The sequence below is a fragment of the Haliotis rubra genome, unplaced genomic scaffold, assembly GCF_003918875.1.
Source record: "Haliotis rubra isolate DU_JTF1 unplaced genomic scaffold, ASM391887v1 Scf1, whole genome shotgun sequence".
In the NCBI taxonomy this organism is placed as follows: Eukaryota; Metazoa; Mollusca; class Gastropoda; order Lepetellida; family Haliotidae; genus Haliotis; species Haliotis rubra.
Genome location: NW_025764891.1, coordinates 10,477,302 through 10,501,836, shown reverse-complemented (window position 1 = coordinate 10,501,836; position 24,535 = coordinate 10,477,302). Strand labels below are relative to the sequence as shown.

General features: G+C 41.3%; 1 protein-coding gene across 1 annotated transcript; it reads left to right on the top strand.

Moving 5' to 3' along the window:
* Positions 1 to 359: 359 nt before the first annotated feature.
* LOC124271183 lies at positions 360 to 24,208 on the top strand. The gene is made up of 12 exons (XM_046706625.1): positions 360 to 482; positions 2,438 to 2,648; positions 3,380 to 3,824; positions 4,307 to 4,516; positions 4,940 to 5,064; positions 5,293 to 6,315; positions 13,642 to 13,760; positions 15,263 to 15,460; positions 17,162 to 17,451; positions 17,793 to 18,011; positions 19,166 to 19,356; positions 21,127 to 24,208. The coding sequence occupies exons 1-12, from the start codon at positions 461 to 463 to the stop codon at positions 22,184 to 22,186; spliced, it is 4,113 nt and encodes a 1,370-aa protein (XP_046562581.1). The 5' UTR covers positions 360 to 460; the 3' UTR covers positions 22,187 to 24,208.
* Positions 24,209 to 24,535: the final 327 nt, after the last annotated feature.

Genomic DNA, 24,535 nt, shown 5'->3' with positions numbered 1-24,535 from the left:
GTAATAATTTCTATTGTCTAGAGAGAGTCCTTTTCATTTTTTTCCTTTAAGAGGATAATGCCGTTTGAAAATTATATTACACATTGGAAATAATCTAAAATATATATTTATATCTGATTATTAGTTTATATCTGATACTTTGAAGTTTACAAGTTTACTGTATCAAGAACAACTATTAACCCTGCAAGTACGAAGAAAATATTTTCATCAGTATCATTCTGAAAAGATCAGGCTATATATGATTTAAATGATTCATGAAATATTTCCCGGTGATGTTTACAAAACGCTGCTGTGTGATGAGAAGTACACATTTGTCATGAATCTACCGGAAAATGTACGTGACACCATCGCGCGTGCATAATGACCAATCGACTGGCCGAAGTGCTCTCTATATAAGCAGCTGCAACATGAGAGGTGTTATTATTTCATTAGTGTGTCACGGGGTCACTGTTACATTGCTATGGAAACGTCTAAAAACGAAGGTAAGAGTTTTTACTGATCCTAGATGATGGAAATATATTTTATAAGCTGGGGTAAATTACTGCTTTTCATTTACAATAGGAAGTGCAGTTTTACTCCGCTTTTAGCAATGTTCCAGCAACATCATGGCGGGGGACATCAGAATTAGGCTTCACACATTGTACCGATATAGAGAATCTCCTATGCATGAATTACTGCCTTACAAAAAAGTACCTGAGGTAAAATATTCAATTTTATGAGTGAAACGATGGTTATAGTTGCTTTGGGATAATTTATACCACAGACAATGTACCTGGGGCTAAATAGTCATTTTTATATACATTAATGAAAGACGTTTTCAAAAAACATTTTACAACATTGCTGAAAATTACACTGTTGACCAAGCATACTGAGCCGTCGCAAGTTGCCGCGAGTTGTGTCCCTTGGTTTCCCTTTTCCCTCGCTGATCATGGGTTCGAATCGCCCCGCTTTGGTTTCAAAGTTTGCCGGCACAATACCAGTGCTACTGAGTTTCACCATGCCATAAAAGATTAAATGAAGTAATATGAAAGAAACGGGTTGTCCTTAACTTATTCTGAGTAGAATATACGTACTACAACAAATTTACGTGAAGTACTTTTTGCTGTCCATTAAGTTTCACATATTTAATGATATATCATAACTTTCATGTTTTCATAACTTTTAACTTGATTTCTTGAACGTGATTTGTAACTAAACGTCCATAGCCTGGCCCAATTGGGACTTGCCACCCTAGTTAAGCATTAAGTCATTCTGAAACTAGAATTTTATTCTATCCGACTGAAGTTTACAGCAGAAATCTCTGTTCGAATATATGTCCACGTCTTAACAGTACTATTCACACCTGACTTTTTCTGGACCCTTGTTGCTAGGGAGGTTAATATTTAAGTATTCCTGACTGGATGAAAAATAAATCGGTTTTACGTCTTGGTTACCAACTCCATGCGAATTCTGGGAGCCTGGCGTTTCACTGCCCTCTTCTACGGAATGAAACAAGTGTAAATCTAGATTGGTAAATTTTGAACTGTACACACAATATTATTTCCAGAAATTTAACGGCCCTGTGGCTAAAAATTTCAGCGTGCCGATGCTGACATGTTAAAACAGATGATATCTATTTTGGTTCTTCAGTTCCAAACATTATTTCCTTTTACAGCTTTGGATCTTTTTTTTCCCTAACATTCCCTACAATATATATATATCACATCAGTTCTCTACAGAATAGACCACCTATTATGGTGAGCGGAATGTTGACAGTTTGATCCCCGGTCGCGTCATTCTCAAGACGTCAGAAATATGGTACTTGTTGATACCCTTCCTTTGACAATATGAGGATAACATGGGGACCAGCCGGTAAGGAATCCGCATCCTGTATCTGTGTTGGATATAGATATAATGTTGCACTTTGGTGTGGTATCTCATGTATCAGTGGGCTACGTGACGTAAAACCTCAGTTCACCACACGTTTCATATGTATGTAGTTTTATCACTGACCCGTGAAGATCCGGGTTAGAATTGGTCTTCACAACCCATGCTTGTCGTAAGAGGCGACTAACGGGATCGGGAGGTCAGGCTCGCTGACTTGGTTGACAAATGCCATCGTATCCCAATTGCGTAGATCGATGCTCATGCTGTTGATCACTGGATTGTCTGGCCCTAACACCATTATTTACAGACCGTCTCCGTGTAGCTAGAAAATTGCTGATTGAGGCGTTAACCCCAAAACAAAGAACAAATCTCATAGGTGAGTCGCCCATAAAATCATGACACCCATGTTCATCACATTAAGATCATGCATTAAATATATGGTAATTACGTAAAAAGATATGAAATATGTTCGTAAACTTTAAATTAGTTTGCGCCATCATCTAAGTACTTTGCCTGTCGATGAGATAAAGCGTAACGAGCTTGACTAGATCAACCTCTATTCCCTCCGCAGACTCGGGCGTGTTGCGAGCGAAGCACTCGTACAATCCTCGTTACCATGACGAACTGGCGCTCACAGTTGGGGATGAGATAGCCGACATCAAAGACGTCGGCAACGGTTGGGTTGTCGGCCACAACAAGACCACGGGCAATACTGGACTGTGTCCGAGAGAGTACCTGCACAGTGCTGTGAGGAGAAGCACTATGGTCAACATTATGCACAGGTTAGTAGGTTCACCGAGTATTTTTAAAAGAGAATTATGACTGTTGAATAAATATTTAACAAGACATTTAATAACAGAGGACGAAATAATGATGAAGTATGTTTTCTAATGAGATAACGTTATATCGTTTCCTATGCCAAGTATTTGAACCACTGGAACTGGTTACCAGACACGGTCAGGTTGTTTCATAAATTTTACAGTTTAGAAAGTCTGGGTTATCGGAATCGTATCAAAATAGAACCCATGGCCTAGATTTTCGAAGCTCTCTTAGCGCTAAGATAGTCGTAAGTTAATGTTAATGTATGGCACTTACGACTATCTTAGCGCTAAGAGAGCTTCGAAAATCTAGGCCCAGCTGACTTGCATACTCAGTATCGTCGCTGTTTTACTATTATTACGTTTGACTGTCAAGATAAAATTTCAGTAGAATATTTTCTTTTGAAATAGATGTAGGGACGATTCGACCTGACTACAAATATGTATCTGCGCACAGATTACAATGATTACAATGGATCAAAAGAGGTGTTGTTTCAGTGTGAACGATTTTAGGCCACTTTAAGGAATATTCCAGCAATATCACGGCAGGGGACACCAGAAATGGTTTTCACATGTGGGGAATCGAACCTGAGTCTTCGGCGTGACGACAGAAGGCTTTCACACTAGGATACCCCAACGCGTTATTGAATTCAGCCAAAATAGTGATCAATGAAGTGTCCACCATTTCATTTCAGGGTGTCGAGCATTTACACGCATATGACACAAAACGTTATGCCACCAAAGAAAAGCGACCAGATGGCGCTGACGTCTATTGGAGGAAGCAGCGACACGCTTGACATTGAAATGTTCAGCGACACTTTACCGGAGAAACAGATGTCTGTCGTCCAGGTGTTCGTCCGGGTGATGTGTGGAGTCCTGTCGAGTCTGTTCCTCGGGGGGCTGATATTTGCAGCACTGTTATACATATACAGGTTCACACTCATTCAGTCCGGAGCAATAGCAGGGGGGATAACCTTCCTCATGGGCATGTTCCTGATTTTCTCCCCATACGTCCGCTGTGTGGCAGCACTGATGTCAGTCAGCGTGTTTACAAGTCAAGGACGGGCTGCCATCTTGACCCTCATCCCTGGACTTCTTCTAACTGGGCCAATAATGAACATGCAAAGAAACATCAACGAGGTAAGTATACAAGCGGAAAAAAGTAACTGTGATTTTTAAAATGGTTTAATGTTATGTAACTTAAAGGTGAAAGTAGCTAAATTTTGGTCGTTCGTCATTTATAAAAATGTTACCATTATTTACTGAGAAAACGACAGAAGCGGCACTTGAAGACAGGTGTGTGAGCGGTTAATCCATGTATGTGTATGTGTTCGTGCGTGCGTTCGTGCAGGATTGATAGCAACGGTGGGGTGGTAAGATAGTCTGGTAAGGTCATCTGGTTGTACAAGCGTTCGCTCATCGCGTCGAAGACTTGGTACAGTTCCCCTCAATTTCTCCAACGTCTGATACATGATATTATTATTCAATAAGGCTAAAGAGGCGTTCACTATTTTCGCTCCAAAGCTGCAGTTAGATAACTACACTTGTAATGGTGTCATTTTGATAGCTGCTCTTAGATATAATGATATATATGTACTGTATCATGACACAATTTCCTTCAGGGAGCAACATCTGTTGGCTGTGTAGCAGAGGTTGTTATGAACCAAACACTGGCACTCCACAACCAGATCTTAGACTCCGTAACCATGCAACGAGACAACCTGGAGAATGCAGTCAAAGAAGCGGAGAACCTCACCTTCACCTCGACTGGTCCAGATCTGAACACTACAGATGGTCTACCCACACCCACGCACAGCAACGAAAGTGTTATAGTAAGTATAACATTGTCCAACTGAGTGAGTTTGTGCGCTTAGGCCGTTGTAATCATTTCCTTGTTGCATCAAGAAGTATCGGTTGAGTGAGTGAGTGAGTGAGTTTAGTTTTGAGCGCGTTTAGCAATATTCCAGCAATATCACGGAGGGGGACACCAGAAATAGGCTTCATCTTGGGAATCGAACCCGAGTCTTCGGCGAGACAAACGCTAGTCTGGGCTAGTACAAGCAGCCACACATACACACGCATGCACGTCGTCATTTGAGCGAAATATTCTTAAGTACGAAGTTAACCCCATTTCACCTCACCTATGATAAGATAATGAGCTCGTATTCAGCTATAAGTTTTGAGTTCCTCTCGCTCGTACCAACGTCTATATCATCGTCAGAATATATCTTATCTGTATATTGTCTCTTCTACAGGAGTGCCTTAGCCGCATGGAGCAAATTAAAGAAAGATGCACCAATGTGACGAAGTTGCAGAAGGAGCCGAACATAACAGTCCACAAACTCCCATGCAGCAAACTACTAGTATTTGGAAAGAAATGGTATTTACAAAAACATATTTATGTAGAAGTGATGTAGCTACATACAATACATAATTTGATTGTCACTATATCAAGATGCCCAGTTGATCTCTTTAAAAATATATAAAAAGTCATTTGAACTTATGTTAAGCATAATGTTCCACACTGTCGAAATGAAAACAAACAGCAAAAATATTGCATTACGTATTTGGCCAAAGTAATTCTCAAGCACCCCTTCCCTGTTGGCAGCAAAGAAGTGGAGATAAAGCCACCAAAGACGGACGCCTTCTGCACTTCTCTGGAAGGAATAGAGGAACTCTGCTACCCTTCAAGCCGATCTAAAAGAAGCATCTCGTCAATTAGGAATGGATTGAAAGGCCTTTCTGACAAGTTTAATGTCAGATTGAATAGTACCAAGGTTGTGGACATCAGAGGGAACACTTCCTTTAACCTTGTCCAGAGGATAGAAGACATAAAGAAGGAAGTGCAGAGGAAGATGGACAAGGTGGTACACGTCTTCGGCATCATCAATAAACTCCTCATCATCTTTGTTCTTCTTGCCTTTGTCAGTGCTGGGATCTACCTAAAAAAATTCCTTCGGAAGATCAAGTTTGACAACGTCTATATCACCTCCCAGCTGAAGAATCTTGATAAGCAGCTGAGGGCAACGGGCAAAGAGAGTGCTGTTCTCCCTCTTCTGAAACGAGAGAGGAGGAAGTATATCAATTCAACGTCGCTGAAATTAGTCGACTCTGAATCTTTCGCGTGGAAAGTTGGCATGTCTCAAGTTGTCCTCCACATCATCATAGCTACTATCATCCTCCTTGTAGACTACGGAATCTTCTACGTCCTAATGCTTGTAAAGGAGAACGGAGGTGTTGATATAGCGTATTCTGGCGGTGCAACATTAGCCGTTGATGTGGAGGGTTCTCAGCCCATAGCGATCTTCTTTAAGACCATTCTGGAGAGCTTGAGCACCTCAAACGCTTTCAATAATACTTTCAGCTTTGAGCAGTGTCTTCCAGAAGCTTCACAGTCTCCAAGGAACATTCTGTATCTGATACTAACTCTCTACACACTGGTCATCCTGTTCGTATTGCTACAGTCTTATGGGCTTCGACTGAGACGCAAGATTGCCGCTTTCTTCTTCCCAGAGAGGGAGATGGAAAGGGTCAGTTTTCTGTGTCGCCATATTTTGCTGAAAAGGAAAATGAGATCGGCAGAGAGGGATGTACACAGTCTCAAGGAATGGCGGAGATGGTTAAGTCGAAAGTAACTGGACAGATTCACCATTCTGTTGGTATAATTTATGGCGTAACAATTCTCATTGTACTCTCATTTATTGTGTTGCTTAACGCCGCACGCCAGCTAACTGAAGGCGGTTTGTAAATAATCGAGTCTGGACCAGACAATCCAGTGATCAACAGCATGTTCGTCGATCAACGCTGCTGGGTTTGACATACGGGCAACGTAACTCTGCGTGGAGAATTGCGTCCCTTGGCGGTGCCAGCATACGCTGGTCGTGAAGTAGAATTCCATATTCGCAATTCTGTGCAGCACCTTACGAATATTCTTGCCTCCATATCGGTTACCGAAAAAATGTTATAATATGATGTTATTGTATGATGAAAATGGACAAAGAAATTGGACATCTCATGTTAAGAACTTCTTATTCTCTATTGGCTTCGGAAACGTTTGGAATGCACAATATGTAGAATCACATACGTCATTCATTCAGTCGTTAACCATAAGACTTAAAGACATATATCTTCAAACATGGTGTGAGAAAATATCTTTGTCAAGTAAATGTTTTTACTATTCAAAATTTAAAAAAGATCTATTCAATGAAGTATACTTATCATGTGTTAATATAATGAAATTTAGGCGATCACTAGCAAGATTCCGATGTTCATCTCACGATTTGTTGATTGAAAGCGGCAGATATAAAAATGTTAAAAGAGAAGAGAGAATATGTACACTTTGTCGTTTAAATGAAATTGAAGATGAATATCACTTTCTCCTCATCTGTCCATCATATAACTCAATACGTTGTAAATACATTAAAAGATATTACTATATCCATCCAAGCATCATAAAATTCTCTACCCTTATAAGCAGTAAAAATCAAAATATATTACAAAATCTTGCCATGTTCATCCACATTGCAATGTTGTATAGAACAAAATGTATATCACTGTAATGTAAATATATTTATTTATGTAATTCCCCATTATATATGTATATGTACTATAGGCCTGTGGCCTCTTCAGTACGAAATAAGATTGAAATTGTAAATTGTGAAATTGAATATTCTTTTGTGGTTGTTTGTCACGGGTGGAATACTGGTCCCAGCAACAGTAAATCTTACTCACTTGATGTAGTACGGAAACCGTGACTTCTTCATTTACATCTCTTCATGTGATATCTGTGTGTGACGATGTACATATATTTTCATAGTTTTTAATATATTTTCTTCATTTTCATAATGTTGTGAACATGGATCTCGCTGTTACTGTACCTTCTACAAATAAAGTATCAAAATTAATGTGTCTTTGTTGGCCGTTGTGGTAGCTCAGAGGTGAGGCGTTAGCTTGTCGCGTCGAACACAAATGTTCGTTTCCGACATTGGTATGATATACGATACCCTTTGAGTATGCCTTGCAGTAGTGTGTTAGGATCATATGCTAAAGTGGCATATCCGCACCAAAACCCCGAGCGTAAGGAACTGGGGGATACCAGGACTGACCTGTGTGTCCCATTTCCTCAACATCGTGGGGCCTTCACGTCCCGTCAGTCATTGATTGACCTGATCACGTCTCGAAAGGTAATGCCACTACACAGACAACCCAAAACCCCCAGTTCAACACCACCCTGTCTGTTCCACAACCTCATCACTCCTACTGAAGCCTCACACACATACCCCCAATACCCTCAGTCAACACCCTTGCTGACAGTCGAAGGGTGGTGTGGTGTGTGTGGTGTGTGTGTGTGTGTGTGTGTGTGGGGGTGGGGCTGGGGTTTGAGTATAATAAAATGCCGTATGGTGAGCTTTAGGGATTCTAGGTTTTAACGGGACCCAACCAACTCATGCTATTCCTATGAGGATACCAAATGGATGGGTTGGTCCGACTCGGTCAACTCAGTCAAAGAATAAAAAGTAGTTTCAATAGAATCATTTTGTATAACGTTTTCAGTACCTCTCTGTGGGAAGCAAAGAAGTGGAGACGAATCCATTGAAAACCGACATACTCGGCGCTTCATGGAGGGAATAGAAAAAACAATCAATTCGGTGCTCACGTTTTCACATTCATGGCATGGATGCGCTAATCAGTGATAGTAATTATGCTATAATTATCGGACATAGATTATATATAATGTATATTGTAGATTTATGGATAATTCAGTAACAGGATATAATTAATTACAGCACTGTGTAGACTATCCCGTTAGATGGTACACTAAGAGTAACAACCCGTGAAGGTCCGGGTTAGAATATTGATCTTCAGTAGCCCATGCTTGTCGTAAGAGGCGACTAACGGGATCGGGTGGTCAGGCTCGCTGACTTGGTTGCCACATGTCATCGGTTCCCAATTGCGTAGATCGATGCTCATGCTGTTGATCACTGGGTTATCTGGTCCAGACTCGATTATTTACAGACCGCCGCCATATCGCTGGAATATTGCTGAGTGTGGCGTAAAACTAAACTCACTCACTCACTCAATCAATCACTAAGAGTAACAGAGTAGCAATATGTTTAGAAGAAAAAGGTGATATCCATAAACGTGGGTATGAACTGCATTAAATGAAGATGAACACACTATTCTTGTCAAAATGTAAGAAGTACTCTTTACTTCAATGCAATTATTACTTACCAAACATTATAAAACATTTCCTCGTACAAGCACTTATGTATATAACGAAATATACATTTCAGCCATGATGTATAAAATGGGTATTTTATGAGTGCTTCAGAGGACACGTGATTATTTCATGAGCGGTTCAAGTAATGGTAATAGTAATAGTCCGCTTATATGGCGCTCATGTCCAGGCGCATTGCCTGCTTACGGCGCTACGAACATTACTATCCCCGGTCATAGGACACTATCATATTTGTCTATACTTTTTCAACACCCTGGGGAGTATACATGCTGCCTGTTAGGCGCAATGAACTAAACACTCACATTGCCAGCACATCCTCACGGGTACCCATTTTACAGCTGGGCGAACTGAGACAATGTGGATCTAAGTATCCTGTCCAACGTTACTACGCACCTCGGGACCCGAACCAATGTGCCTCCACCGGGGATCGAACCCGGGTCTTCAGCGTGATAGGCAAACGCCTTACCACTGTACTATTGCGCTCCACGCTCAAGTTTGGAAAGGTTGGGTTAGGCTATAGAGTATGTCCAAAGCGAAATTCCGGCTTTTTCATCGTGCTCTGTCCACTTTTTCCGTCCACAGCTGATGTCGGTGGCCCCCACTGACTCCCATCTCCCTTGTTTAAATTGTTTATTTGTTAATTAACGCCGAAACTCAGCAATACTCCTGTATAATAGCGGTGGTCTGAAAATAAACAAGACAATCCAGTGGTCAACATCATAAGTTAACAGCATTGGCCTAATAGGGGAAACGATGATGCGTGTCAAACAAGTCAGCGAACCCGACCACCCGATCACGTTAGTTGGCTAAGAGTGAGATTTAAACTAAAATACAGCTGAAGGTGAGTGAGTTTAGGTTTACGTCGCACTCAGCAATATTCCAGCTATATGGCGGCAGTCTGTAAATAATTGAGTCTGGACCAGACAATCCAGTGATCAACAGCATGAGCATCAATCTACGTCACTGGGAACGAATGACATGTGTCAACCAAGTCAGCGAGCCCTACCACCCGATCCCGTTAGTTGGCTCTAAGGACAAGCATGGGTTACTGAAGATCAATTCTAACACGGAGCTTCACGGCTCACCTAATCTATGAAACAGGCAGCCCAATGACAGTATTTAAAAATAATGCTATTATGAGACAGGTCACATCTGCTTCGTCCTGAATTTATTCTGCTGTATTCAGCACTGATGATCCGTCACCTACTGAGTCGGGTGGAATGACAATTCTAACCTTGATCTTTACAAGTAACTACAACTTGGCTAGCAGGAAGAGGAAGTGCCGCAACACGGATTCACACATAACTATGCAATTGAATTCAGAAAGTTAGAATGGGCAATTCCAACTGCAGTTTTAAGTTCAATATTAAACACACCCTTCGAATTCTGAATTACAAAAAGAGTTACTTATTTGACACGAAAAGACGACCTCGTTCACCAAACGGAAGTAGAAATCGCGCCATGTTTGTACAAAGTGCTGAGAAACACAGAAAAGTAACAATTTTGCCAGTCACTCTTGTTGCGCTTTGAACAGTGAACATTCGTGACCAACATTCGGCACCACTCGCCACTTTCCGTAACCTCCAAGAAGAATCGTCCCCCTATTGGTGCTTGTTTTGTGCGCGAAAATACGACAAACCAATCAGAACGCGCGTAAATTACTGCGGTGCTTTGGTAAAAATAATCCCTGGTACTTAAATAGGTTATGGCATATGTCATTGTTTAAAGAATCATGAAAAATATATATCGTCATATTGAAAGTACAAAGAACTTAGCTAACCAGTTTTTGATAAGGATCATGCGATTGACGGTGAGAGATTCAAATACACGCACGTGTGTTTGTTGACATAACGGCTCTCATGGGTCCAACTAAGGGTATTTCTGACGATCTTGCGGGCTTGCTATGGAGATTGTACGTGCGCTTCCAATAATTTAAGGAAATGTAATTATCATCATATATCGCTACGAGTTTCAAAACAATAATAGTAGACATATATCTACATGTAACTAATCAACTTTAATCTTTAATATTGGGCATATATTTCAAATCTCTGGGAATATATTAGTCTGATTTCTTTTTGGTCATTCATATATTTTTCAGCGAATTCATTTGAAATTCCACTTGGGGTATGACAGCAAAATTACACGATTGTTCAGTGTGAGAAATATTTTAAAGTAATTTTGAGTTTCTGCTTTGGGATATAATGTAGCTTTTGTAAATTTTATTTACATATTTAATAAAACAAATCCCATTTGTGATTATCAAACCCTATTTAGAAATATAATTGGAAGTATCAGGTCAACATATGGTAATAATTACGTCAGAATAAGTATTTAACAAATAAGTTTTTCTCCTTCCTTTAGTTGTATCAAAAGGTTTAATTCTTTAATAACACAAACATCAATACAATGCATGAGTACTGCGGTGATATTAAATACCATTAAAATCAAAGAAGAATAGAGTCATCGTTCCTGTTTAAAGTAGTTCTGATAGTAAGAATGTCGTGACCAACTCGTGTTATTCCCGGACAAGCCGAACAGCGAATCGTGCCCCTCTGGAAGGATTTCATATTGGCGCATGACCATGAGGCGAGTGGTGACGAATGCAGCAGTGAACCGACAGCGCAGCATAACCAAGAAACCAGACTGTAGACTTGTGTCAGGTTGTGTCAGTTGTGCAACAAAGTGAGGGAAGAGAAGGGAGGATAGGAACACAGGCCTTCGTGTCTTTGCGAGGATTAATAATTAAAAAAATAATATTTTTGAGATGACCCCCGACTCGAAATGCTTCACAGTACAATACACCATGACCTTGTCACAATGTATTTTACTGTGAAGCATTTCGAGTCGGGGTCATCTCAAATTTTCGTATATATTTTATAAAATCCTTAATCCTCGCAAAGACACAAGGGCCTGTGGATAGGAAGGGAGATGGCAAGCTGTGGTTGTAACTTTTGGCTGGGTAACAAACAGAAATTATGGTTGGCATTGACAAGACTACATAAATTTAACTTAAGTGGGACCTTGTAGGTTTGGCTAGTCCCTGGGATTAAGAATTCAGAATTATTTTCCCTTTGGATTTATGTATTTATTTAAGTCAGATTGCGACAATGGAATACCTTACTTTCTTAGACTAATATCAGAGTAACATTGACATTAAATATACAAAAATATGCTTCATTTTAGAAAAAAAAGAGTAATAAAAAATACACTCAATTCATTAAAATAATGTGCACAGAGAGTCACATAATGAGGCTGGAGTCTCAATAGCACACACACACACACACACACCCACACCCCACACCCCCGGCATCCATACACGCCAACACACGTCTCCTCATTGGATGGATAACGTCAGCAGGAGTGAGTGAGTGACTTGGGTTTTTCGCCGCTTTTAGCAATATTCCAGTAATATCACGGCGGGGGGACACCAGACATTGGCTTCACACAATGTGCCCATGTGGGGAATCGAAAAGGAGTCTTCGGCGTGACAAGCGAACGCTTTAACAGCTAGGCTACCCCACCGCCCTTACGTCAGCAGTTAACCTGTTCCATAAGTTCAAGAGATTCTTTTCAAATTCCTGTGGGTTCGCTGAAGGTGGTACGCGCTGTCTCAGGTGACGATCAAGATGATCCCAGAGATGTTCAATGAGGTTCATGTCTGGCGAACGCGCTGGCCAAGGCAATACGTTGACGTTAACGGTGTGCAGGTATTCTCGAACAATTCTGGCGGTGTGAGGCCTTGCGTTGTCGTGCTGCAACATGACTCCTCTTGGCTGTTGTCGTATAAAAGGCACCGCAAAAGGTCTCAACACTTCATCCCCATATCGCGGATGTTGTTCTCTCACCACAATTGCCACCCCATACCATGGCGCCTCTTCCAACGAACGGATGAACTTCTTGAACGCAGTTTGGTGCCAGTCGCTGTTCTCTTCGTCGAAACCCCGTACTCTGCCATAGTCTCTGAACAGACTGAACCGGCTTTTATCTGTAAAGAGCACTCTCTCCCAGTCACATCGCTGCCACCGACGTAAGTTCGTGCCCATTAGAGTCTGCGTTGACGGTGTAGACGGGTCAAGGCCATTCCACAGAAGGGGCGGTAGGCTCATACCAAGTCGTCGAAGGACTGTTTGTCTGCTCATGGCGTGTCCTAGTTCTGTCACCGCCGTTGACGTCTCCGTCACGAATCTGTTCCGGAGGTGGATCTGCCGGATGGGCGGTCGTGGGTCTGGCAAGTTTGCTTGTAGCGGTTTAACGTGCCCGCTCACAGTCAAGCACAGGCATCTAGACCAATGTCCTACAATTACGATTTCTAGACCAATGTCCCACAATTACGATTTCCATGTTTTGAAAAATGCACAAGATTCCTATAAAGTTTTCGGACAGCTGCGTTGTTATCGGTACTATGGTGTGGTTTCTTCCCTCCCTCCCCCCCTCTCTGCCTCTCTCTCTCTCTCTCTCTCTCTTCTCTCTCCATCTGTATGGGTGTATGTGAACAATATAACACTCACTTATTCACTCAGCACAACTTGTCATGCAGGGTAATTACAGGACGACAAAAGTAGAACACAGTGTACAAAAACTGTCTTCTTCTATTAGACTTTAACCTACATCTTAATTATTATTGCCCACACACGGATATGCGGCATTTCCTACCAGAAAGCGTCAGCAGTATCATACTACTGACCCCGTTGTAGTCAACTGAGGGCATCCTCCCAGGGGAAGGAAAGCCAGTGACTGTAAGACAAGATCATCACACGATGCCAGTCCGAGTCAAACTGGGAGCTACACAGGAGGCACCATGAGCGGGCTGAGAAGATTTAGCCGCAAACCTGAAGGTACTTCATTGGTGATATTTCAGTTGATATGTCTGGGTTTTTTTGCTTAAAAGATAAGGATAAGTCACATTTTTCAGTAATTTGTATTTTGAAGACCTTTTTTAAACAAATAATCACAAATTAATAATCACGGCATAACGAGTATTTTGCCTGTAAGATTACAAAAAGAGATTTGTGCTCAGAAAGGTCCTTGGATAAGTTTCTGTGGGTTCGAACTATGTCTTTGAGTGAGTGAGTGAGTAAGTTTAGTTTTACGCCGCTCTTAGCAATATTCCAGCAATATCACGGCGGGAGATACCAGAAATGGGCCTATGTCTTTGAAAGAACCTAAATAATTCTACATCAATGTTTCTAGACTGTTAATGTAAATGTAATGTAAAATGTGAACGAAAGCTGACTTATCCCAGTGTAGTATTTCGTCATATGTGATTTTACTTTCATTTACACAAAACTGTAACATTGACAATATTATCTTAATACATCCTAACGTTCATGTTTAACAGAACGCTCTTAGCAATAGCCACGTCGTAATTTGAAAGGTCTACATTATGAAGTTGTTTGGTTTGTCGATTCAATGATTATGCTGAAAAGATATAATCACGTAAATATATTGCGTGGACAACTGCTGACCTGGAGCAGCGGCCTGTGCTCATGGTTACGTACTTCCTTTGTAACTCTAGACTCTCTAAAATCAAGGGCGGTGGGGTAGCCAAGTGGTTAAAGCGTCCGCTCGTCACGCCGAAGACCCGGGTTCGAATCCCCACATGGGCACAATGTGTGATGCCCATTTCTGGTGTCCCCAGCCGTGATATTGCTGGAATATTGCTAAAAGCGGCGTAAAACCATACTCACTCACTCACTGTCTAAAATCAAACCAGGATCACTTCAGGTTTTCCTCCCGCCATCAAGCTCATACCCTGTGGTATAAGTGAAATACTGTTCGAGGGAGCGTTCAAATTCACTCACTTGTTAAAACTGACCCGTGAGGATCCAAGTCTTCAACATCCCCGACCGCGTCATACCAAAAGACGTTAAAATATGGTACTTGTTGGTCCCTGCCTGGCGCTCGGCATTAATGGGTACATCAAGGACTGGTCGGCTCGGAGTCAGTATAATGTGTCTGAGTGGGGTATTCATGCTTCACTGCGGCATGGTATCTCAGTGAGCTAGCACTATAAAACTAGCTTAAGTCTGGGCTAGTACAAGCAGCCGCACATACACATACACACGCATGCACGTCGTCATATGAGCGAAATATTCTCAAGCACGACGTAAAACCCAATGTCACCTCATCTCCAAGTCTTCAACATCCAATGTATGTCGTAGAGGTGACTAACTGGATCGGTGGTGACGTAGGATGACTTGGTTGATACATGTCACCGTGATAGATTTGCTCGATGCTCATGATGTCAATCAGTGGACTGTCTGATCAGTTGACAGAATGTATGGAATACTGCGGACAATACAGAAGAAAAACACTAAAACAGTATTGTTATTTTCAGGCAGGGCGTGTGTGTATCGTGTGAAACATCAGTATAATCCAACCAAACAAGATGAGCTCCAACTGGGAATCGGAGATGAACTCCGCAACATCAAAGACGTCGGGAACGGCTGGGTGGTTGGGTACAACACGACCACGGGGAAAACTGGACTATGTCCGAAAGATTACCTGCAGAAAGGAGGGAGCGGAAGAGGCCAGAGTAGAGTTGACCGATTCAGAAATAGGTGAGGCAGACCAAGAGATGCTTGGAGAATTCCCTGCTTACAACCTGTCCTATTGTATCCTCTATTGTTCTCAATCAGATTGTGTAGGCACCATGTCTATGAACACTGATGTAGCATGTAAGGTAGTCATCGAGCGCCCATCCCAAACGCTGCTTAATCCATCTACTAGACATATATTATATTGCTTACTTTGGGTCATCTTCAAAACATCGGGCATAGTTTGTAGTTGTAACTTGGGTCGTAAGCAGATTGGGAATGTCAAAATGATGTTTTTGTGTCACGTGATTCTGTGGGTGGTGCACTGTGCTGATTTAGCCCGGTAGTTTCATTGTGAGGATGACTGTTATCCACGGGCTCCAGTCATTTTCACTGCAGTCTAGACGGTATAATTGTAAACATGGTTATGTACTTCAGGCTCATGTGTAGACTGCATAACTGTAAACATGCTTATGTACTTCCGGTTTACGTCTAGATTGCATAACTGTACACATGCTTATGTACTTCCGGTTTACGTCTAGACTGCATAACTGTACACATGTTTATGTACTTCCGGTTTACACCTAGACTGCATAACTGTACACATGCTTATGTACTTCCGGTTTTCAAGTCTAGACTGCATAACTGTAAACATACGTACTTCCGGTTTACATCTAGACTGTATAACTGTACACATGCTTATGTACTTCAGGTTCATGTCTAGACTGTATAACTGTAAACATGGTTTTGTGCTTCCTGTTTACGTCTAGACTACATAACTGTAAACATGTTTATGTACTTTCGGTTTACACCTAGACTGCATAACTGTAAACATACTTACGTACTTCCGGTTTACGTCTAGACTGCATATCTGTACACTTGCTTAATATGTATTTCCGCTTGAAGTCTAGACTGCATATCTGTAAACACAGTTTGTAATACCGGACAATGTCTAGACTGTATCGCTGTAAACATAGTTCGTACTTCCGGTTTAAGTCTAGTCTGTATAACGGTGAATATACTTTCGTACTTCGGGTTTAAATCTGGACTACATAACTTTAGATATGGTTCTGTACTTCCGGTTTAATGACAGGATACTGAAGACGGCGTTCTTAGGAATTCAATGTCGTTGAATTTTGTCACTAGATGAATACTTTTGTTGCGTTTTGGAGCTGTGAACTGTGTACCGTCGTTCCTTTCAACGGTCTTTGTATTTTCCATTATATTTACTTAATATATACACATTGTGGTCATTTAAGGAAATATTAGATGAATTTAAATATCATTCCCGGTGAAGCCACTGAACTATAACTTTTCATTGCCTTAACATAATTACTGCAACGGGCCACGTTTTGTTCCTTAATTTTACAAAGAGTTTAACTTATGCTAATCATTGATGTAACTACAGTGTTCATTTAATAATTCTGCCGTCATATCAGACAAATGATATAATTTTATGAATTGTGAGCTCCCCAGAGGTGTACATATATGCAAATTTAAATAAATTATTATTTTATAGTTTCTTTTATTGTAGGGTATCGACCATCTACGTGAACCTGACACAACAACAATCCTCAGGAAGTTACGATTTCCACATCCCTTCGCCCCTCATTAATGTCTCGTCACCAGAAAACACAAAAGAAGCCTCGAAAGCAACGTCTAAAAAATATATCTTGCCTGAAACACACACCCGTAGTCAGAAATGCACTCGTGCGTTGATTGGCATATTGGTGGGCCTGTTTTTGGATGCGTGATGTTTGCAGCTCTTTGTCTTTCGTATCGCTACTCGTTTGTGGAAGGTGCAGCAATATCAGGGGGGATCACTCTGGTGATGTGCGTCTTCCTGGTTATCTCCCCTCATGCCCGCTGCGTGGCAGCACTGATGTCAGTGAGCGTGTTTACAGGTCAAGGTCGCACTGCGTTTCTGTCTCTAATACCTGGCCTTCTCCTTGCTGGACCGGTGATAAACATGCACAGGAACTTAAACGAGGTCAATAAAAACTTTATTTCCATGTTAATAAGGGCGGTTGGATTGCGAAACTGTTAAAGCGCTCGATGGACATAATATGTGAAGGCCATTGCTAGTGTCTCCAGAATGAGCTTTCGCTGGAATAATGCTAACAACGGGGTAAAATCCAGCCTATTGGCTAATACAGTAATTGGTCAGTGCTTGTTGTTCTCAACCTTTGTTTGACTCTGCAATAGGTCCCAGGCATGTCACATCTAACCGATGGTGTCAAATAAATGTGAATTATTCTTATTAGGTTTAGAAATTTGCCTGTGGTTATTTATTAATATATTACGATATGTAATTTTTCCCCATGGTTACAGGCCGCATCGTCTGTAGCCTGCATAGCAGAAGTGGTCCTCAATCAAAGTCTCGCCCTACATCATCAGCTTCTAGAACCAATTGCTAAGCAACAGAAGAGCATTGAAGAAGCGGCGGAAGTGGTTGAGAGAAAAGCATCCGCTATTCGATTGGCCTTGACATCCTTCAGGACGGAAGTCAACAATATTGAGGAGTCGGTTGTTGATGCCAACTCGTCAAAGGCAAGAAGTTTTCGTCTTTGTTACATTTATCTAAACAATTCTGTAATAATTCTGTTCAAATACAGAAAACAGAACCCGTCAAATGAAGAAGGTGGTAGATTTATTAGCGACAAATGCTCCCGCAACGTTTATCATGGGTTTGGCATAGTTATTAGTTTAAGCGCTGTTTAGATTCCCTGGTAGATTAGTCTCAAGTATCACGTACTTGTCGCAGTACCAATAGGAATAGGATGACGCACAGTGTGGTCCGGATGACTCGATGCTGAAAAGGTCAACTCACTGGTTTCACTGCACAGACTTTAACTGCCTTTGTATTAAACGCAACATTAGAGCTGTATACGTATGATGGCGATCTGTAAATTATCGAGTCTTGTCCAACCAAGTGATTGACATTGTGAGCAACCAATCAAGCCGTCGGACGCACCCGTGAAGATCCGGGTTAGAATATTGATCTTCAGTAACCCATGCTTGCCGTAAGAGGCGACTAATGGGATCAGGTGGTCGGGCTCGCTGACTTGGTTGACACATGTCATCGGTTCCCAATTGCGCAGATCGATGCTCATGCTGTTGATCACTGGATTGTCTGGTCCAGACTCGATTGTTTACAGACCGACGCCATATAGCTGTAATATTGCTGAGTGCGGCGTAAAACTAAACTACTCACTTACTCAAGCCGTCGGACTACAGTGACACGCAACGTTCACTGAGACTGACGACCCACGTAGATAAAACTGTTTAATAACATTCACTCGCCTAATGCAGATGTGTATCCCATGGTGGTTTGTTTGAAAACCTGCACCTTGGCTTGTCCTCGATTATATTAGCTGAATCTGTGTAACTACATTTTGATAAAAGTACCATGGAAATCTTAATGTCCTGTATGAAGAAAGTGACGAGACAAGGTGTCCGCACACTGTATCTTAGCTGTTGCCACCCAAAACTATTCGTTATTCCTAGTGAGCTGTATAAAGTACTGAAAAAGGAAATAGGTTGTGCATGATATCTAACTATTATTTTATTTGGTTTATGTATCACATATGCGCACTCAACATCAAAATTAATATTGGTCGTTGTTTGGGATGCAAATCTAATTTATAACTCGTTTTAGATTGGTCCATCGATAGCCTATGCAATGGAATACTTTGTTTCCCCAGGGGTGTGCTGGTCAACTGCAGTTCATGTACGCAGACTGTAAGCAAACAATACAGGACTCCATCAAGGTCTGTAAGGCTTCGGCAGGAACGGGCGCTTCTCGAAGTAGAGGCCAATCAAATGGAAGGAACAATGACCCGAGTAACAGCCAAGGGCAGCCCACAGCACAGGCCTTCATCTTCGGTAGAAAATGGTGAGACGTCATAACTATATTGTCAGTTTTCAATTCTTTGTTTGGTAATAATGGTCCGCTGATGATTCGGGTTAGACCAGCCCCCAAGAATTCTCTGGTTGTGGAGAAAGGCGATCCCTGAAGATTCCGGGCTCTGTTAGACCCCAACAACCTGTGCTGGCGTCAGAAGAGATTCCTTTCGGGATTCCGTGTAAGAAACGTCATAAGAAACATGTACTAGTAAGGATTCCCTGTCTGGACTTGGGGTTAAGGTAGTTCCCGAGCAATTGCGAGTCAGAATAGGTGCACAGCAGCCTATTGCTGCCTATCCTACTGGTCGTAGGATGATATTCGGGAGTCTGTGTAAGAAACTGTCCTTAACGTAAAAGGCGATCCAAGTTGGAATATCGGGATAGAACAGGTCGCCAGTAATTATTCGTGATGTAAGGGGAATGTCGGTTTAAAATAGGTTCCCGACAACTTCACCCACGATTGTGTGTTCATAATTTGAAGTTTAAAGTAAGTAGTATGATTCATTCGAGCCTAAACTCGATATATAAATGCAAATTAGCTGAAGATCACCGCGAAGACACATTTCGAAACACTCTATGTTTAACTGTTCTTGGAAAGATTTTATCTCCGTTTCAGTGACTTTGATAATAGCACAACTACGAATCTATAGTTTGGCATGAAATGCATGTGGACCCGGTTTTTGTAAATATCTCTTTATCCAATGACCCAATCGATCTCAAACTGTGCAAGTGGATGTTTTGTCAGACAACCCAATCACATTGTAAATCACCGTTTTGATGCATTTGTATTGAAGAAGCTGTCTATGTAACTGTCAACAAAATATACAGCAGAACGCAAACTGCTTGCAGAGGGAGGGAGCCAATGACCTGTAACAGCGGCCGTGTTGCACAGTTTGAGATCGATTGGGTCATTGGATGAAAAGATATTTACAAAAACCGGATCCACATGCATTTCATGCCAAACTATAAGTAAATGTTATCACATGCTTGATTGTGAAATGAAAACATTTTAGTTTTTATATATTTATACAACATGAACCGTGAGGGTGTAACGTTTTAATATGAAATTATATAACTTTCGGAATAGTTACATTTCTGAGTGGTATTTGTTGTTTGCTAAAGACGACTGAGTATAAGAAACCGACAACATTCTGATGAAGAAAGAAGCTGTTCCTGAATGTGTAACACTGTTCTCGGGTTAGCGAAAACAAATAATCTTTAAATGTCCAAAGTGGATTTTCAGCAAATTAGTGTTTTCTGAGTCCAACACATTGTTTGATGCCTTTTTATAGAGAAAAAGTATATTTGAAACGATAGGATATATGTTTTGCTCAAGGAATACCTTCAGCCCTCCCTCAGGATTTGAGTGAGTGAGTGAATCTAGTTTTACGCCACACTCAACAATATTACAGCTATATGGTGGCGGTCTGTAAATAATCTAGTCTGGACCAGACGATCCAGTGATCAACAGCATGAGCATCAATGTACGCAATTGGGAACCAGTGACATATGTCAACCAGGTCAGCAAACCTGACCCCCCAATGCCGTTAGTCGCCTCTTACGACAAGCATGGGCTACTGAAGACCAATTCTAACCCGGATCTTCACGGGTCCTTCAGGATATTAAACGGGAAGTACCTAAGTGTGTTTGTTTCCATTGTTTGGTGAATGGATCTAATCCAAAATCTACATACCTTTGTCACTCCACTCAACACCGGTCATATAAAATGTAAACTTAATCTCTTGATTTGCATCCACAGCGACCCTTCACTGTGTGACTCGATCAAGTCAAAGTCCATCTGTGACCCACTGAAGGAATCGAATATCTGCAAGTGGGCAAATAACACAGTGATCAAGTCCAGCGCCAAGACAGTCACAGAAAGGTTTGACGAGATCGACGAGCTTCTGGGTTTCAGCATTAACAGCTCCAGTGTCATCGACGTCAGAGGCAACACTTCAAGTGACCCTATTCAAAGAGTCCGGGAGCTGAAGAGGAGACTACAAGAGCAACTGGACTTTGCTGTCTTCATCTTCAAGATCCTCAATCGGATCCTCATCATCTTCCTCATCTCGGCCTTCATCAAAGCCTGCCTCTATGTCAGGCGATATCTTCGCAGTCTCAAATTTGACAACATTTATCTCCGAGATCAAATCAAGTATCTGGACGAACACATTCGGGCTGAGGACGAAAGTAAAGCCTTATATCCACTGAAAGATGTAGAAAAGAAGAAATACATTAATTCCTTAACCCTCAACCTTAGCCGATTGGAATCTCTGTCATGGACGATGGGATTGACGCAGGTGATGCTGCACATCTTTCTGTCAGCTGTGGTGATACTTGTCGATTATGGACTGTATTATGTTCTCATAATCCTTCAAAGAAATGGAGATGTGGATTTTCTTGTAACAGGAGGAGTATGGCTACAGGTAAATGTTAGCGGATCCGGGCCTTTCGCTGACATGTTTAGAACAGTTGTTGAAGGCATCAGCGTTTCGAAATCGTTTGAGGATGTTCTGAACTTCAAAAGATGTCTTCCGTCTCCTACTGAGCAACCGAGGAAAATTCTTTACTTACTTATCTCCCTTTACTCCCTCGTGTTGGTCTTTGTTCTCCTGCAAGCGTATGGACTGAGGCTTAGGCACAAAATGGTGGCGTTCTTTTTCCCCGAGCGCGAGGCAGAACGAATTCACTACTTGTACAGACACATTCTTAATAAGAGAAGACTCAGGGCTGAAGAGAGCAAGAAGCTGAATCTTCTGAAGGACCAGTGGAGTGTCATTGGTTCAGAACATTCCGACGAAAAAACTACAAACTGTTGAACAGCAGATTTATGCTAATGAATGCTTATTACATAGTAGTTGTAACATCTTTCTATCATACATGTCCCAAGTTCCGAAGGCTTGGAAATCTCTTCGTAGATTGAGATGAGAATGTAACTTTTTTCTTGGATTCGGAATATTTTCAGTATTTGGCAATGAATCGTAATATTGCTCTTGATTGGACTAAAGATTGGAGGGAGGTTTAATAAAGAAGTAGTACTCACAAGTATACCTGTGTAGGAAATGGAATTCGGTTCGTCGGCGTGCCAACCGAGCCCTTTAATAACCAGGCTATTTAACATTCCGAAATGCTCAGCCTGTAAGTTACAAAACATCGTTTATTACCTACGAGGGCGAACATATCTGGGTTCATATTTTAATTCATACGATGCCCTAGGGCAAAATATCACTTTGTCATGGTGACGTGACGTCATGAATACTCGCTCTCTCTCGGGAAATACCAACATTTAGGAACTCGTGTCGTAAACATAATATGACATTGGCACTCATATAATATCCTCTGTTTATGCACCTTTTCACAAACATCCGGTAATATCGCACTTTGATAGTGATTCATTACCACATGACCATGATGTCGTCTAAATCGTACAATCGACAATGCATTTGGCTGAGATTTCTTGTTGGTATGGAAAGGGTTCTGTCGCGTATATTCATTAAGCCTTTATACTCTAGCATACCTAATTCTAGCATACCGAATACATCAATTGATGATTTAGAAGCATGGACAATACTGAAATCCATAGACCTCGTTTCGTTTTGTGGAGAGTTACTTCCCTTCCCATATTGATCAAATTTTACTTCCCTTCCCATATTGATCAAATTTAGATATTTTAAATGCTGTTGACAGATTACATGAGTGAGAAAGAAGCCAAAGACACCATTATAATCCTTATCACAATGTATTATTCACATTTATGAATCTTTGGTTTACCTACACAGTGATAAAAGACGCTACCAAGAGATAAATTTACTTTCGTTAGTTCAGTTTTTTTATTGTTAGTGCAAATGTAAAATGCAGGATTACCTCATATAAATCCTTTTGACTTTCCACATGAGGTACGTCTGGTAAAAATTATAAGTCGCTGGGGAATATTACTTACCACGGCATCTATTTACCTACTCTTAAATGTCCCACTTCAGCTTGACATGGCTATTTAGGTAGATATCGTAGTGTTTACAAAGGCTGCTTTCCAACGACAAGCTGTGTTTGTAGGAGGATGGGCATGATTACCCACTATACACATGACCCGTGAAGATCCAGATTAGAATTGATCTTCAGCAACCCATGCCTGCCGTAAGAGGCGACAAACGATGCTCATGCTGTTGATCACTGGATTGTCTGTTCCAGACTCGGTTATATACAGACCGCCGCCATATAGCTGGAATATTGCTGAGTGCGGCGTAATACAACAAACCAACCAACACTATACACATGACCATGTACATCCTACTGTTTGTTTCTTCAAGGCTTCATGTATAAATGGGGCGGTGGGGTAGCCTAGTGGTTAAAGCGTTGGCTCGTAGCGCCGAAGACCCGGGTTCGAATCCCATTGGGTACAATGTGTGAAGCCCATTTCTGGTGTCCCCCGCCGTGATGTTGCTGAAATATTGCTTAAAGCGGCGTAAAACCAAATTCAGTCAGTCAGTCAGTCATGTATAAATATCTGCTCCTGACAAACTATGTTTCTGTGCTTGCTCTACGTGAACTTACATCTATATTGACATGGCAAGTTACCCATTTATACACAATAAAAAGCGCCAATACACACTGAAGAATACTTCACTTCAGTTAAGCCAAGCATTGATTTTGTGAATGTGTTCTAGCTTGTGTCCTATTCAAGTTAAATTGCCACACTGGTTTATAATGTTTCTTTGATTTGGTACATTTACCAAAAAATGTCTTCATTGTGCCTTAGGCAAGTTTCGTTTGTTCGTGATTGTTCCATGTTTTTCACAAAACCTGTGCATTTGCTCATGATATTAAAAAAATATGCAAATTTCTTTGAATGTTTCATGCTGTTCCACATTGTTCCCCATCCCGGTACTTGCTTTATGTCGTCAATTTGTGTTTGTTGTTTAAAGCCGAACTCAGCAATATTCCAGCTATATGGCGTTGGTCTGTAAATAATCGAGTCTGGAATAGACGATCCAGTGATCAACAGCACGAACATCGATCTACGCAGCTGAGATACGATGACATGTGTCAACCATGTCAGCAAGCCTGACCACCCGATCCCGTTAGAAATTCTAACGACAAGCATGGGTTGCAGAATACCATTTCTAACCCGGATCTTCTCTGGTAGATGCAATTAAAACACTTTGTTTTTC